The following is an 18,304-nucleotide window of genomic DNA, read 5'->3' as shown; positions in this document are numbered from 1 at the left end:
ATCATAAAGATGACTTTAAGATTTTGCACCTGGGGCTTTTTGCTTGCAGAACAGGGATCAAAGTTTTATCCTGTGCACTTGCCTTGTAAAACTGCTGTGCTGAGGGCTAATCAGCACAATCACTAATAAATAAACAAGATGATGGCAAAATAAAGAGAATCACCACATTAAAAGTTGCCTCTTTGCCCAGTTAGCAGGGGATTCATCAATGCATTTTCAATTGATCCCCAAAAATACTATCCATACTGCACTCAATACATGGGACAGGATTTCTTACACTATGTGTCAGTAATTTGGATTTTTGCACATTTTAATGTCAAAAGCTGAGGGGCAATGATACAGCTAACCTCATGGCTTGAGTGGACCTGGATGTTCATCTGCTATGATAGAGTAATGTAGACCTGAGATCTACCATGAAGTTGCCATCTCACAGTCGTAATTCTGATGTTTTGGACACAAGCCTAATTCACAGGGTTGTTGTGAGGAAAAACCTAAGTATGTAGTGCAACACACTGGGCTACTTGGAGGGAGAGCGGGATATAAACTCTAAAAATAAATAAATTGAAATACAAAAAATAAATACTATTTTCTCTCAAAAAACAATAATAGCAACTCTGCTGACTGGAACTGCAGGCACACAACCAACCACAAACCAGCGCTTTGAACCAGCCTACTGTGAGTAAAGCAAACCTTTCTAAGTCAAATACAATTTTATGTTAAGCAGTGTAATTTATTGTAAAAGAATTTATTTGATATTAATGAAGTCAATATTGCTTGGCTTCATGTGCTGAGCTTCATTGATAGGGGGGAGGAATTTAAAATCTTGTCTCTGGGCCCACCACAACCTTGCTACGCCCAGACTTCAATACAGAAACAGTTGTGGGGGTGTGCTGGCTCTCAAGAATGCCAGCATACTGGATGATGTTCTGTTTAATATTTCTTGACTGCATGTGCTGAGCTTTATTGATGGGGGGGAGGAATTTAAAATCTTGTCTCTGGGCCCACTACGACCTTGCTACGCCCAGACTTCAATACAGAAACAGTTGTGGGGGTGTGCTGGCTCTCAAGAATGTCAGTATACTGGAAAGCATTATTGTGTAACCAGGGGTGTCAAATGCAGGCATAGGGCTCCTTGGAGGAAGAGTGGGATGTTGACATAATGAACAAATTCCCTTAGATATTCGAACATCATGATGCCACAGAAGAAGGCAAGTGGAGCTGCAGGACAGAAGAGGCGGAGGCTGGAGGCAGAGGAAGCCCAGAGGTCAAGCAGGATCCTCGAGTCATTCTTTACAAGGCCCAGGACAAGTAGCTCCACACCACCTCCCACAGAGTCGCCAGCACAAGTGGAGGAGGAAGTCCAGCCAGATGAAGGTGGATCAAGTGCACATCCGCCACAAGTGGAGGAGGAAGTCCAGCCAGATGAGGAGGCCGAGGCTGCCACAGAGAGTGTGGACGTGACAGGAGGGGAAGCCGGTGGTGATGTCGAGTCTACTGATGAGAGTGAGACTGAACCTGAGGAGGAGGAGGACACTATGTGCAGTGAACCGGATGCTGACCAAGAGCCTCTAACTGTTAGGCCGGAAGTGATTGAGCGGCATGACATCGGACTTCTGCAGTTTGACAAGGATACCGGAAGGCCGATTATCCCTGACACACTGAGAACAGAAATGATAAAGCTGGGTGCAAAGTATTTCCAGAACTCTGAGGGGCCTTTCCTACCAACTAAAAACCGTGCAATGAACAAGACTTGGTTCAGGAAGACATTGGGAAGTGGCCGTGGTGAGGAGGTGACTCGCCCATGGCTGCTCTATTCCCCTTCTAAGAGGTCGGCATTTTGCTTCTGCTGTCTTCTCTTTTCCTGGTCAGAGCATCAGTCAACATTGGAGCAGGAAAGTGGATTCAACCACTGGAAAAAACCTGAAAGGATTCCTGTTCATGAGAATGCCAAGAATCATCGGGAGTGCTTCGCACAGTGGATAGTAATGCAAAGAAATATAGCTGGAAACAGAGGACTCATTGATGCGGAACTTCGCTCACAGATTGAGAAGGAGAAGCAGAGGTGGCGCGAAATCTTGTCAAGAATCCTTACCTGCATCAAATACCTTGCAACTCAGAACCTGGCTTTGCGAGGACGTAGGGAGTCACTTCAGCTAGACAAGGATGACACCAATGTAGGAAATTTCCTTGCCTTTCTAAAAGCAATGGCTAATCATGACCCAGTCATGAGAGAACACCTGGCCCGTGTGGAAAGTCATCCTGGATCCACCTCTTATCTCTCACCGGCAATCCAGAATTAATTCATCAACCTGATGGCATCCACTGTTCGCAAGAGTCTACTGAGAGGCATTCGCAAAGCAAGATACTATGGCCTCATGTTCGACACGACTCCTGACCTGGCACACCGTGAGCAGATGTCACAAGTAGTTCGATATGTAGAAATTGATTATGAGAGGAATACAGTCCGTGTGAGAGAGTCCTTCCTTGGTTTTATCCAGGTAAGCCGGAAGGATGCTGAGAGCTTGACTAAAGACATTTTGGAAAAGTTAGAGAAGGACGGAATGGAGCTGCAAGATTGTCGGTCACAGTGCTATGACAATGCTGCTGTGATGGCTGGACACAGAAGTGGTGTTGCCCAACGGATACATGAGAAAAACAACCTGGCTGTGTTTGTGAATTGCGACAATCATTCACTCAACTTGGTGGGTGTACATGCAGCCAAAGAGGATGTGAAGATGGTGACATTTTTTGGAACCACTGATTCCAGCTACGTGTTTTTTTCTCGCTCAACACAGCGCTGGCAAAGACTCAAAAACGCCGTGACTGTGTCTCTTAAGTCAGAGTCTGAAACCAGGTGGAGTTCAAGGACGGAAGCAGTGAAGCCAGTCAACAACCACCTGGAGGAGATACTTCAAGTTCTTCAGGACATGATAGATGATGAAGATGAGACCATTGAAACCAGAGGTGATGCAGAGCAGCTTCGCAGCCACTTGTTGACTTATGGTTTTCTGACTCTACTAGGTTTTTGGAATAAGATCCTCGCTCGAATTGACGGTGTTCAAAAGAGGCTGCAGGATCCTAAAATGAACTTCCACTATGCTGCTGTGCATTTGAAAGCCCTCCAGGATCGTTTTGATGGTGAGAGAAAAGTGCTGGTCAGTGAGGCACTCGAGGTAGGACATCGTCTCTGTGAAGAATGGGATGTCGACTTTGAAAGACGTCCGAGATGGAAAAAACGAATGCCTGGTGAGAAATCAAGAGACGCTGGGTTAACAGCTAGGGAGGAGATGGAAAGAGTCATGAAGGGAACACTCGACCGTCTTAACAGAGAATTGGGCGAAAGGTTCACTCGCCTGTATGACACTGATGCCAAGTTTGGGTTCCTTCTCGATATCGAGGGACTGTGCTACAGTGCTGACACAGAGAACCTAAAGAAGAACTGTGAAAATTTCTGCAAAATGTACAGCACTGATGTTGATGTGCAGCTATGTGACAAGATTTTGGACGTCAGAATGTTGCTAGCAGCACAGACCGACATGAGAGTAGCAACACCGGAACAGCTTCTCAAATTCATAGTTCAATTTGGATATGACGCCACCTACCCCAACTTGCCCATTGCTATACAGATCATGCTGACCATTGCAGTTTCCGTTGCCAGCTGTGAAAGATCATTCAGCAAGTTAAAGCTGATACTTTCCTGTCTGGGAGCTTCCATGGGTCAAGGCAGACTCTGTGATCTTGCTCTGCTGAGCATAGAGAGAGAGGAAACAGACAAAACTGACTTTGATGGCATCATAGACCAATTTGCATCCATGAAAGCAAGGAGGGTCCAGTTATGATTTTAGGTTATATATTTTTGGTCATTTGTTGGATTTTTGGTCATTTGTCGGATTTTTGGTCATTTATCGTATTTTTTGTTATTTATTGCATTTTTGGTTATTTATCGCATTTCTGGTTATTTATCGCATTTTGAAATTTTTGGTGATTTTTGTAATTTTTGTAATTTTTAAAATAAAAGTTTTCTTAAACATGTGTGTCAGTCAGATGTATGCTGGGGGGGCGGCCGGGGGGCGCGGCGGCGCAATTTCAGTGCTTGCCCCGGGTGCCGTTTTCCCTAGTTACGCCACTGGATAAGGGGGTCTCTTTTGCTGGTCTTAAGTTAGCCCAGACCATCTATGATCTAAATTTGTACATATTAAATGGCACCTGTCCCCATGACTACCCAGCAGAATTTACCTTTTGGTCAGATTCTAGAACTTCGACAATTGATTATATGATATGCTCCCAAGATCTGCTAGATCTGGTTGTGGGATTTAGTGTTGTCCCTAGATTTGATAGTGACCACCTTCCACTGGAGTTATGCTTGTCATTCCCAGTTAAGATTCAGAGACATGAATACTCAGCCTTTGATGCTGAGTCTCTAGAAGTTATGACCACCAGATTAAGATGGTCTCTAATCCAACAAGAGAGATTGTCGCTCTTCTTAAATTCTGAGTCTGCTACTACCTTGAGGAACCTAATATTGATGGGCGAGGAACCTAGGGAATGTATAGATGCCTACCAAGGGCTAATCGAGTTACTCCACCCTACCTTGTGTGTTCATCAGGGAGCCCACAAGAGGAGGGGCCCTCCCACTTTGAGAGCCTGGTTTGATGATGAGTGTAGGAAGCTGAAAAGGGTCTTGGTTAACGAATACAATAGATACCGTGAGTCATCTGATCCAACTCGTGCTACCAATTTATTACTTCTGAAGAGGGCATATAAAAAACTTATCAGAGCTAAAAAACTTGAGGCAGATAGAGCGGACTGGCAGCAGTTGATCTTTGCCGCCCAACAAAAAAACCACTCTTATTTTTGGCGTTTGATTTCCAAATTTTTGGGAAGGGGAATATCCAGAGTCGAACCTCAAATTCCAGCAGCTGTATGGGAAGACCATTTCACCAGACTGTATGGCTCAGTTGAACGGCCTTCCCCCGTAATGCTGCTAAATCTGGAGGACTATCCAGTCTGGCCACTGGTCTCATGCTCTGATATAGTATCGCTGGTAAATCAATTTAAAGTGGGTAAGGCCCCTGGGCCAGATTATATTTCAGTGGAGTGTATTAGGAACAACTTGGAGTGGTGGGCCCCGATATTGGCAGCCCTCTTTTCGCACATCGATTGGACAGCCCAGATCCCCAAAGATTGGGGGTTGGCGATTATTGTTCCAATATATAAGAAAGGTCAAAGGGACCAACCAGGGAACTTCCGCCCCATCAGCCTTTTAAGTTTTATAGGCAAATTATATGCCAGGCATCTGCTTGTCCGCTTCATGGAGTGGCTTGACAACAACCAGATCCTTGCCGAGGAACAAAATGGCTTTAGGGTGGGAAGGTCAATTATGGACTCTATAGTTGTGCTACAACATCTGGCAGAAAATATTCGGGGAAGGCCCCAGATGCATTATATACAGCATTTATGGACTTAAAGTTCGCATTTGATTCGGTCCCGAGAGGTAGGTTATGGGAGAAACTTGCTGCAACATCCATAGACAGGAGACTGCTTTACCTGATACTTAAACTCCATTATGATACCTCACTAAGGGTCCAGTTTAACAACAGAGGACAGGTGACTAGGCCGATCAGCACGAGACGGGGGGTTCAGCAAGGGTGCATCTTGGCCCCTATGCTTTTTAAATTTTATATTAACTCCTTAGTCACTCACATGAAGAAACTAGAGTTCCATCCGCCTAAATTAGCTGGCAGGCATGTCAATGTTTTACTTTATGCGGATGATGCCGCACTAGTTTCAAGAACTCAAATTGGTCTTAAAAGAGCGCTACGGGCATTGGCAGATTTTTGCACAACCCAGGAGCTAGCCATAAATTATGACAAAACCAAAATTATGGTTTTCTCAAATAGACCTAGAAACTGTGCCTGGTCCTTAAATGGCCATAAATTGGAGCAAGTGAGGCAATTTAAATACTTAGGATGGGTCCTGCAGGCTAATAAGAGCTTTGCTGCACACAGGGATTATGTAAGTCTCAACGCCCAAAGAGTCGCCTCGGCAATTCAATCTTTACATATTAGAAAACATGCCCAATCGGTACAGGTGGTCCTTGAGCTTTTCAAAGCCAAAGTTTTGGCTCTACTTATGGTGGGTGCACAGATGGGCGCTTACACTAACTTCCAGAGGATAGAAATTGTTCAAACCAAATTTCTCAGGGGTATACTGAGGGTTGCTCAGTCTGTCCCCAACGCATGCCTTAGACTGGAAGTCTACTGTTGAGGCTAGAATCTCGAAGGCTATGTTCAGTTTTTGGCTCAAGTTGTTTTTCTGCCCTGATGGGCTTGCCCCGTTAGTCCTAGAAGATTCCTTTAAGACCCGATGGAAACGGGCCATTGACCACAGATTAAGTAGGTTGGGTTTTTCATCTTTGGTGATAAGACAGATGGGCCTCGAGAAGGCCTCAGACGCCATAAACCAACATATAATGGACATTGGCAGGCAGGAGGATGTTAGTAAAATAAGACCTGGGGTTTTTATGGGGGCCCAAGCTAATAGTCAGCTCCCGGCTCGATACTTGATAAAGCTATCCTTCGTTGAACACCGTAGAGCAATGACTGTGGCCAGGTTCAATGCCCTTCCTTCAGCAGTCCTATAAGGGCGATTTCTGGAAATCCCTTATCTCCAGAGATTGTGCCCGTGTCATGCAGGAGAGGTTGAATCTACTGAACATGTGTTGTTGAATTGTTGTTTCTATAAGGAGCTAAGAACAGAATTAATTTTTCCCCTTTTAAGAGGTCGTAGATTGACCTCAGGTCAGGAGAAGGTGGAGTTTTTGCTTGCAGACTTGGATGATTTCATCTCGACAAAAGTAGCCAAGTTTCTTTGTATTGCAAGTAAACTCCGCAGAAGACATGGTGAGAGGCTAGATGCGGGCATAGTATAGTAGGAGGGTGAACTGATTTTATCTAGACAAAATTCTTCATATATGATACTTTTACTGTACTGTTTTTATTGTGTTTCACTTGATGTTTCTGATGTGTTGTGTACTGTTGTGTGTGTTATTTTGTTGTATTGAGTGGCCATTGGCTGTAATAAAGTACTACTACTACAATAAGGCGAATTGATTCATAAAAGGAAAGTGCCATTACTCGGAAAGTGGCGGGCTTTTGTGCAGCAGCTCGAAGAGTGCGCCAGTTTTTAATTAACAGTCCTAGTGCTGCTCTATAACCTTTCAGTTATAATATTGGGTTAGACTGTTGACTTGTTTGTTTGTTTTTTAAATTATTTATATTTTAATTGTATTGTTTTTCCCACCTTGTTGTGCTAGTCATAGACCGTAATAAACTTTAATTGATTGATTGATTGATTGAACAGTGAAGCAAGACATGAGCTATTGACTCAACCACTTCTACAGCACAAGGGTACAGGCAATTCTTTAAAGTGACTCTTTTATATCTTCCCTCTAATACAGCTGAGGGGAGAATGTTAAATCTGGACTGTTGGGAGAGCTCCTTTTATGTTCTCAACAACTTTGTAAGTTAACCATGATAAATTTTGCTAAACCTAAGTTGGTAGATAGCTCAGAACTACAGGTTGCTTACCTGTAACTAGAGTTCTTGTGGTCATCTGTCCAGTCACACAGATGGGCTTCTACGCCAGCATACAGAAGCATCCAGAACCCTCACAAGCTTATCTTTCTTACTTTCTGCCTTCAGCTAGGTAGCTAGGCTCCACCCCCTCCATACACCTTAGTCACATGACCCACACCCTCCTCCTCAGTTCTAGAGTCTGTCGAATAATGCTCTGCAGTGGGGCAGGCTGGGCGGGTGTGTTACTGGACAGATGACCACAAGAAGAACTCCAGTTACAGGTAAGCAACCTGCAGTTCTTCTCAGTGGTCTTTGTCCATCACACAGATGGGTGCATCGCAAACTCCAGAACCATGGAGGGAGGGGCAGAGCACGAGACACCAAGGCCTTTTGCAAATCAGCCACCTGTATAATAATTAAAGACAAAGGTATAGAATGGAAACAAACTCAGATTTTATTGAAGACCAACAAGGATAACGCAGCAAACGTCAACATATAACGAACCAGGTATAAGGAGAGATGGAGTATTCAATCGAACACCGCCTGTAAAATTGTTTCCTCAAAGGCGGCATCCTGGTGAGCCCTCACATCTAATGCATAATGCTTTATGAACGTGGAGGGAGATGCCCAAGTAGCATCTGACAGATCGAATTCAGGGAGAGGCCTCTAAGCAAAGGCAGTTGAGGTGGCCACTGCCCTGGTTGAATGAGCCCGCAGCGAGGTTGGAGGATTCTGCCCAGCCACCTGGTAGGCCAATTTAATGGTCTGTACAATCCAGGAGGAGATAGATTAAGATGAAGCCCTATGGCCCTTACAGGGCACTCCATAGGTCATAAACAAGGCCACCGAATTCCTAAACTGTTTAGTGTGATCTGCATAGAAGGCAAGAGCTCACCGAACATCTAGTGTATGCCAGCTACATTCAAGATCTGTCGAGGGATTGGGAAAAAGACTGGCAATGAGATAGGTTGGGATTTGTGAAAGGTAGACACCACCTTGGGGAGGAAAGATACATCAGTGTTCAACACAACCTTTTCCTTGTGAAACCTCAGAAATGGAGGGTCACATCTCAAAGCCCTCAATTCCCCAACTCTCCTGGCCGATGTAATGGCAACAAGAAAGACAATTTTGAGAGTTAGCAGCCTCAAGTCACAAGTTGCCATGGGTTCAAAGAGTTTCCCCATGAGCACGGAGAGTACACATGGCAAGTCCCACGAAGGTGCTACTGATGGAGCATCCAGGTATAGATGAGCTAAGCCCTTCAAAAATTGCTTGACCTCCTTTAGACCAAACAAGCAGGGACTGTGGCTAGGGGCCTCACAGAATGCCGAGATCGCCACTAGATGGACTCTGACTGATGGCATAGAGAGTCCTGACTTCTTCAAGTGTAAGAAGTAAGCCAGTATCACCTTGAGCAGAGACAGTTGAGCCCTGTGTAGTTGCGAACTCTAAGTACTGTTTACATTTAGCCCCATATGACTTTACTGTGGAGGGCCTCCTACTTGCTGCCAGAACCCTCCTTAACTCTGGTGGCCAGACAGCCGTATTCTCAAAGCCGTTAGACGTAGAGACCGGATGTCCAGATGAAGTATCCTCCCCTCCTGCAGAGTCAACAGCGACAGCAGGAGAGGAAGTCTCAGAAACTGCCTCATGGAAAGGTGGAGGAGGCTAGGAAATCATAGATGACACAGCCACCAGGGGGCTATCAGTATGCCGTCTGCCCACTCCAGCTCCACCTTTTGGATAACTTGAGGCAGAAGAGAAACCAAGGGAAACAGATAAAGGAATTTGCCTGACCGGTTGGTTGTTAATGTGCCACCCAGTGAGCCTATTCCAACCCCTGCCCTGGAGTGAAACTGAGGGCACTGATGATTGTGCTCACCCGCAAAAAGGTCGACCTGTGGGGAACCCCATCTTTCAAAAACAGCATGAAGTACACCTGGATCTAACTTCCACTCGTGAATAGTGTGTGATCGGCTCAAAATATCCGCCACAGTATTGTCCAGAGCTTTGACGTGAAAAGCAGAGAGGTCCATGTGATGTGAAAAGGCCCAGTGCCAAAGATCTAGCGTCAGAGTAAGGACCGAGAACCGGTCCCTCCCTGCCTGTTGATGTTGGCCTTGGTTGTAGTATTGTCTGTCATAATCAGCACGTGACGACCTCTTACCTTCGGTAGAAAACCCCTCAAAGCTTTGTATACCGCTAAAAACTCCAGACAGTTTATATGATGGAGAGCCTCGTTTTTGGACCAATGGCCGTTTATGCAGAGGTCCTGAAGATGTGCTCCCCAACCCTCTTCCGAGGCATCTTTTGTCACCTGTACTTGGGGGGAGACCTTCCTGAAAGGTGTGGATTGCCATATTTTGGAGAGCTAGAGACTGGCAAATTCATTCCGGAGAGCTGGTCTTGTGGTAGCAAGCATGACTTGTCACCATAGCTAAGCAGGGTCTGCCCTGGTTGCATCTGAATGGGAGACTTGATGTGTGAGCACTGCAAGATATTTCCCACAGGGGATGAAGCCACTCTGGGAAGAGCAGAAGGTTTCAAGTTCCCTCCCTGGCTTCTCCAAGATAGGGCTGAGAGAGATTCCTGCCTGCAACCTTGGAGAAGCCACTGCCAGTCTATGAAGACAATACTGAGCTAGATAGACCAATGGTCTGACTCAGTATATGGCAGTTTCCTATGTTTCCTATGTTTCCCTGATCTGTAAAATCCTGGAGTTGTGGTCCCTTGATGGCCGGAAAAGTCAAGGAACCAGCGTTGCAGAGGTCTCATGCGCAGCCACACGGTTGCCAAGACAGCTGTCATTGAAGCCATGAACCCCAACATCCTCTGTACACTCCTCGCGGGATGAGACGCCTGACTGCCAAGTTGTCTGGCCAAGTGTTGTATATTGCTGATCCGGTCGTCCGGCAAACATATTGTCGCCGACACTGAGTTGAACATGACCCCGAGGAATCTTATGCATTGTGTGTGCTCCAATTGCAATTTTCTGTAATTTATGGACATTCCGAGATCTTTCAATAAGTCACAATCATGTGGAGGTCCTCTAGAAGACGTTCTGGTGACCTTGCGGCCAACAACCAGTTGTCCTAGTATGCAAAAATTTGAATCCCCCTTTCTTGGAGATACCCCACTATGACCACCATGCACTTTATGTAAATTCTTGGTGCCGAGGAGAGCCTGAAAGGCATGGCTCGAAACTGGAATGTGTCTTCCCCGACCTGAAATATTTTTTTGATATTGTGGATGGGTGTTTTTTTTTATGTTGTCGATATTTTTGATGTTGTGGATGTATGGAGATGTGGTAATATGCGTCTTCCAGGTCTATGGACACAAACCACATCCCCTTTGCAAGTAGAGCCAGAATATCTGAGATGGAGATCATCCTGAAATGGCAGTAATGAATGAAAGTGTTTAGGAGATGGAGATCTAAGATAGGTCTTAATCCCCTGTCCCTTTTTGGAATAACGAGAGAAATGACAGTCTTGCAAGTGAGGTGATACTCTCTCTGTCGCCCCCTTGGACAACATGGAGTCTATCTCCGACTGAAGAATTGTTGTAGCAGGAGTAGACCTTCTCCCTGAATGGGGAGGGCATTCTTGAAACTCTGTAGCGTAACCTATTCTGATAGTGAGGACCCAGGAGTCCGAGGTTATCACCTCCCACCGGTCCAGGAAAGGTCTTAACCTCGACCCGAGCCAAGGGTAGTCGTGCTCGTTTCTGGAAGGCCCCAGACTTAGATTTCTGCTGTCCTGGCTTGGACTTATGGTACTGCCACTTTTTGTACTGTGGATTGAACTGGGAGTACTAGGGCTGTTGAAAAGAGTGATCATAGACCATGGGCACTGGCTGTCGTTGTTGGTACGTACACTGAGGATGAAAAGGCCTGCCAAACTTGGAGGTAGTTGATGATGAGGTGAAGCACATAGATTTAGCAGTTTCCCTCATTTTCTGCACCTTCTCCATCTTCTCATCAGTCTGAGCCCCAAACAACGCTGAACCATCAAATGGTAAGTCTTCGATCGAAGCCAGGCATGACAACACAAAGAAACAGCTGTGGTCAGAGACCTGGCAGCAGAGTCAGAGGAATTTTTTGATGTATGTAGAAGTTGTCTACTAAGTCTATAACCCTCTTTTTGCAGGGAAAGTATGGTTTCTTGTTGTGGAGGTTGCCGAGACTCTATATGTTCCAACAATTTCTCCCAAAGGAGATGATTATATCTTGACATAAAGGCCTGGTAGTTGGCTATCTTGATCAACATCGCCGCATTAGAGTATAGGCGCTTGACCATCAAGTTCAACCTATGGCCTTCCCTGTCTACTGGTGTAGAAAGCATCTTATTCTTTGATCTCGTCTGAGCTGCTTCTACAACTATAGAGTTCAACATCGGGTATTTATGCAAAAAAGTTGTTTCTTCTACCCAAACCCTATAGAAGTTCTCCACTTTCCCAGACACTGCGTGGACAGAGGTGGGTTTCTCCCAAAACCCTTGTGTGATGTCCAACAATGCTTAGTTCATAGAGGTATATAAATATTTGTCATTGTTGTTTACGCCATCCCATCCCATACTCTGTATTAGACAAGCTTTTTTTTGGGGGGGGGAGAAGTTCTCAAAGCAGTTTACATTAATTAGAAAACAAAAGAATAAGGATGGTGGGGGGAAAGAGTTCCTTGTCCCAAAGGGCTCACAGTCTGAAAAGAAACACAAGATAGATACCAGCAGCAGCCACTGGAGGGATGCTGTGCTGGGGTTGGATAGGGCCAGTCAATGCTGCCCAAGGATTGGTGGCGACCCAGGCAAAGCCTAGCTTTGGCACCCCCTGCCCCTGTGCCTGCATGAGCAAAGGAGGCGGGGCAGGTGCCTCCAATCAGGCGGGCAGTCCAATCAGGCGGGCAGTCAGTACCCAGCTGACTGGCCACTTGCTCTCCTCTCCGGATAAAATGAGAAGGAAGCGGATTTAGGTTAGACATTAGGAGGAATTTCCTAGATATAAGAGCTGTTCTGCTCAACAGCGGACCAGTCTGCCTTGCATGGTGGTGAGCTCTCCTTCACTGGAGGTTTTCAATCAGAGGCTGGATGATCACCTGTCAGGGTTGCTGTAGCAGATTCCTGCACTGAGCAGAGGGCTGGACAAGAAGACCTCCAAGGTCCCTTCCAGCTCTAAAATTCTAATATTCTGTATTAAAATGAATTCAAGGCTCTGTGATGTCCCTTTCAATCAACTACTTTGGTCTTGCAAGCCAACATAGCAATGGATTTTCTTTACATGGGTGAATCAGGGAAGGAAAAGCCAGAGGTCTCTTTTAATACTGGAAGCACCTGAAAGTCTTCTTCCAAACTAGTATTATTTATTTATTATTATTTATTTAAAATATTTATACTCCACCCTTCCAGGGCACTACTGCTCGGGGCGGCTCACAACAATAAGATATTATTATTTATTTACACAGTCAGACAGGTGTTATTGACTGGTTTGTTTTATCCAGACATCGAGTCCTTCCCAAGGACCTGGGATGGCTGAATTTTATTATCAATGTTGTTGCTGTTATTATAGATATTGTTGCGGAATATAGGCTGTTCCCAGTAAAGTTGCTTTTTGGAATTGGTTGATGGTGATTTCTGTGGCCCCTATGGTGTTGAGGTGCTCTTCAAGGTCTTTTGGAACTGCACCCAGGGCGCCAATTACCACTGGGATAATTTTGGTCTTTTTCTGCCACAGCCTTTCAATTTCAATTTGTAGATTTTTGTATTTTGTTATTTTTTCCATTTCTTTTTCTTCTATTCTGCTATCCCCTGGTATTGCTATGTCAATTATTTTGACTTGTTTTTCTTTCTTCTCTATTATTATTATTATACAATTTCTATACTGCCCTTCCAAAAGTGGCTCAGGGCAGTTTACATAGAGGAATAACAAACAAGATGGCTCCCTTGAAGGGCTCACAATCTAAACAGAAACATAAGATAGACACCAGCAACAGTCACTGGAGTAATAAAATTAACTAATTTTTTTTGTCAGATTAAAAACTACAATTATTAGGTTCAAATTAAAACTGAAACCTTGGGGAGCACTGCCAACCTCCCACAGACTCTCACCTTGCTCCTCTGTAATGCCAGGTCTGTCCAGAATAAGTCGGAAACTATCCATGATTTGATTCTGGATGAAGGGGCAGACATGGTATGTATTACAGAGACTTGGTTGGGGGAGGCTGGTGGCCCAGTCTGGTCCCAGCTTCTGCCTCTGGGGTATTCTGTTGAGGAGCAGGTGCGGGAATGTGGGCAGGGAGGTGGAGTGGCTGTGGTCTATAAGACTAATCTTTCCCTGACCAGGATCCCTGTGGAAGTGTCTGACCTTATTGAATTGGTGTACCTAAGTTTGGGGACCAGGGATAGACTGGGACCTCTCTTGGTGTACCGATCACCCCGCTGCCCAATGGAGTCCCTAACTGAGCTGAGGGACTTGGTCTCGGGATTGGCGTTGGAGTCTCCCAGGCTTGTGGTGCTGGGGGACTTCAATGTCTATTATGGGACCGATTTGTCTGGGGTGACTCAGGAGTTCATAGTGGCCATGACGATTTCCCCATTGTCATGGATGGACCACCATCTGGTTAAGGTTGGACTCACAGTCACACCCCACCTTCATAGGGGTGAGGGGCCCATTAGAATGGTCCACCCAAAAAGGTTATTGGATCCAATAGGGTTCCAAGAAGTCTTGGAGGGATTTAGTGTTGGGTCTGCCGGTGATCCTGTTGATGCCCTGGTGGAGAACTGGAACAGCAAGCTCACCAGGGCAGTAGACATGATCGCATGGAGGAGAGGTCTATCATCGGCTACTAGTCGGAGGGCTACAGGCCACCTCCAGCCTCAAAGGCAGGAAGACTCTGAGTACCAGTTGCGGGGGAGTAACAGCAAGAGAGAAGGCATGCCCTCAACTCCTGCCTGTGGTTTCCAGCGGCATCTGGTGGGCCAGTGTGTGAAACAGGATGCTGGACTAGATGGGCCTTGGGCCTGATCCAGCAGGGCTGTTCTTATGTTCTTATGTTCACCTAAGCGTCCTATCTGACCCACCTTAAAATTGGCCCCTTGGTATACGGAAGAACTACAGGGGCTGTAGCGGCGAGGTAGATGACTGGAGCGCAAGTGGAGGAAGACTCAACTCAAATCTGACATATTACAACATAGAGCATATTTGAAAATCTATGCTCGGCAATACGGGCGGCAAAGAAGCGATTCTTTTCAGCCCATATTGCATCCGCAAGTTCACGTCCGGTGGAGTTGTCCTGGGTTGTGAGAGGGCTTGTGAGTGCCCTTCCTCCCTTGAATCAGAATTTGGAACCATCTATTACCCGCTGTGATGTGTTTAATGATTTCTTTGTGGATAAAATCTCTCATATTCAGGCTGACTTGGATTCAAACTCCACAGTTACTGCAGTGTCTGAATTGGAGGTGTCCAGCGACTCCTCTAATGTGATTAGGCTGGATCAGTTTCAGTTTGTGACTTGTGAGGATATGGACTGGACAAGCTGCTTGGAGCGATGTGGCCTACCACATGTTCTCTTGACTCTTGCCCAACGTGGCTAATATTATCTGGCAGGGAGGTTGTTGTAGAATGCCTGGTAGAGATCATAAATGCTTCTCTGAGGGAGGGCAGGATGCCTCCTTGTCTTAAGGAAGCAATTATTAGACCACTTCCAAAGAAGACTGCCCTGGATTCCTCATAGTTAAGCAACTATAGGCCTGTCTCCAACCTTCCATGGCTGGGCAAGGTATTTGAGAGGGTGGTGGCCTCCCAACTCCAGGCAGTCTTGGGTGAAACTGATTATCTAGACCCATTTCAGACCGGCTTTCAGGTGGACTATGGGGTGGAGACTGCCTTGGTTGGCCTGATGCATGATCTCCAATTGGCAATTGACAAAGGAAATGTGACTCTGTTGGTCTTTTTGGACCTCTTGGCAGCTTTTGATACTATCAACCATAGTATCCTTCTGGAGTGTCTGAGGGGGTTGGGGGTGGGAGGCACTGCTTTGTGGTGGTTCCACTCCTATCTCTCAGGCAGATTCCAGATGGTGTCTCTCGGGGACTGTTGTTCTTCAAAAACTGAACTTCGGTATGGTGTTGTTTAAGATCTACATGAAACCGTTGGGAGAGACCATCCGGAGATTTGGTGCAGGGTGTTATCAGTATGCTGATGACACCCAAATCTATTTCTCCATGTCAACATCATCAGGAGAAGGCATAACCTCCCTAAATGCCTGCCTGGAGGCAGTGATGGGCTGGATGAGAAGTAACAAGCTGAGACTGAATACAGAAAAGATGGAAGTACTCATTTTGTGGGGTCGGAACTCGGGAGATTATTTTGATCAGCCTGTTCTGGATGGGGTCACACTTCCCCAGAAAGGATAGGTATGCAGTCTGGGGGTGCTTCTGGACACAAAACTCTCCCTGGTGTCCCAGGTTGAGGCAGTGGCCAGAGGTGCCTTATCAGCTTTGGCTGATATGCCAGCTGCATCCATTTCTTGAGATAAATGACCTCAGAACAGTAGAATATCTGCTGGTCACCTCCAGACTTGACTACTGCAATGCGCTCTATGTGGGGCTGCCTTTGTACATAGTCTGGAAACTGCAGTTAGTTCAGAATGTGGCAGCCAGATTGGTCTCTGGGTCATCTTGGAGAGACCATATCACTCCTATCTTAAAAGATCTACACTGACTGCTAGTACGTTTCTGGGCAGAGTACAAGGTTTTGGTTATAACTTAGAAAGCCCTAAACAGCTTGGGCTCTGGGTATTTAAGAGAATGTCTTCTTTGCCATAGACCACACCACCCATTGAGATCATCTGGAGAGGTTCATCTGCAGTTGCCACTGGCTCGTCTGGTGACTACTCAGGGATGGGCCTTCTCCATTACTGCCCCGAGGCTTTGGAACACATTTCCTGCTGAAATAAGAGCCTCCCCATCTCTTACAACTTTTAAAAAGGCAGTCAAGATGCATTTGTTCACCCAGGCTTTTAATTAAATACTGTTTTAATTGTGTTTTAATTGCTTTAACTTTTTAATTTTAATTGTTGAAATGGTTTAATCTTTTATTGGCTGTTTTTTTTGTTTTGTTTTGTAAACTGCACAGAGAACTTGTGATTCGGGCGGTATAGAAATTTATTAAATAAAACAAACAAACAAACAAACACTGAGGGAGGGAGCATGGTGAAGCTCTTCAGGGAGGGCGTTCCAAAGCTGAGGGGCCACAACCGAAAAGGCCCTGTCTCTAGTCCCTGCCAACAGGATCTCTGTTAGTGGCGGGGTCATGAGCAGGGCCTGAGATGATGAGTGGAGGGCCCTGGCAGCTTCATATGGGTGAATGCGGTCCGACAGGTACCCCAGCCACAAGAGCTAATGGTGGGAAACAACACTACTGGAGAAAGAGGCATGGCAGCCACAACAGGAGAAGCTGAGCACTTGCAGTTAGCCATAAAAAGTCAATTAAATAGCTCGCTCCTAAACTTGAATGGAAGATTGTTCCTCTTCAAAAGAATGTGGAAAGCATTTGATTGGTCTTTGCAGAGATGGCAAAAAGGGTCGATGCTGCCCCTTGAGCTTGGGCTGACTCCCCAAAGAAAGGTCAGTGCTCCACAAAGAGCAGAAGCGGGCCTCAGATTAAAAATCAGAGTGTTTGTAGAATCACTGTCACTGAAGACTTCCCAGAGAACTTGAGACAAGCCAGATCTCAAGAAATGTGTGGCCTGATGCTGATTCAAGTGATGGAGCTTGAGGATCAAGCCATGTCAACAAAGGAAAGGGCTCGGTTTATTGATTATTTATTTTCAGGTTTATTTTAGGGATTTATGTCCCATGCCATCAAAAGTTATATCAAAGCACCTCATCTACCAGCAGTAACAACATATGCCTGTCCACAGGAGATTAATATCAAAATCCCTGCACCACTGCACTAAAGAGCATCTCTTGAAAGGCTTCAGAGCAAAATCACTACCCTTTCAGGGACACAATATTCCCAAGTTTCAGGTTCGTTCCCTAGAAACCTTTTGGAGGCAGGATCAGCTGTGCCATGCACTGTATCCCTGATCAGAAGATGGCCAACGTTTCATTCTTTTTCTCTTGTGAAAGGTCTCTGGGTAACTTTTTGGTTTGTCAAGCCAGGGGCAGCTCCTGTTTGCTGTCAAGGCACTATATTTAAGATGTGGTCAGAGAGATTTCCAAGGGCTTCTGACCACAACTCTTCAAGAACAAGTCTGCATTTGAGGCCACTGAGTTGGCCTTTCTGTTGCTCTAATGGTGCCCTCTTCTGGCGGAAAGACATTTTGCCTATCAATGCAAAAGAGCCCCAGAACATGTATTAGTTCCAGCTACAGTTCTAGAGATCCATGTTTTCCTCCCCGCCCCCCGCCCCCCCCCCCCCCCGCTGCTGTTTTTGGACTACGACTCCCAGGCAGTTTTAAACAAAATGTTTTAACCTTTTCCAGCCTGGCTCAACTCCCAGTACTGAAACATATCTGGACCATGGAAAGGGTGATTCTAGAACTAGGAAGGTGTCAAAGACTTCCAGTGGGTAGCAGGGAGCTCTGGTGACCTATGAAATTTAATATTCTGCCTCAGCTATTTATCCCAGACCCCAATTGTATTCACCATCTGAATGCATTTCCTTTTTCTCGTTGCCCTTTTCAGGGATGACTATATAAACACTGGGATGGGTTAAAGGAGAGTTACAAGAAA

General features: G+C 45.7%; 1 protein-coding gene across 1 annotated transcript; it reads left to right on the top strand.

Moving 5' to 3' along the window:
- The first annotated feature begins 2,312 nt into the window (after nt 1-2,312).
- LOC128331327 (52 kDa repressor of the inhibitor of the protein kinase-like) lies at nt 2,313-3,839 on the top strand. The gene has a single exon (XM_053264672.1). The coding sequence runs from the start codon at nt 2,313-2,315 to the stop codon at nt 3,837-3,839; it is 1,527 nt and encodes a 508-aa protein (XP_053120647.1).
- Nucleotides 3,840-18,304: the final 14,465 nt, after the last annotated feature.

This window comes from Hemicordylus capensis, chromosome 6 (genome assembly GCF_027244095.1).
Source record: "Hemicordylus capensis ecotype Gifberg chromosome 6, rHemCap1.1.pri, whole genome shotgun sequence".
In the NCBI taxonomy this organism is placed as follows: Eukaryota; Metazoa; Chordata; class Lepidosauria; order Squamata; family Cordylidae; genus Hemicordylus; species Hemicordylus capensis.
The sequence above is the reverse complement of the archived record's forward strand: the minus strand, read 5'-3'. Positions and strand labels throughout refer to the sequence as shown.

Bases quoted from the DNA above. Each gene is read 5' to 3' on its own strand.
- LOC128331327 (XM_053264672.1), top strand. From the start codon at position 2,313: ATGGCATCCACTGTTCGCAAGAGTCTACTGAGAGGCATTCGCAAAGCA.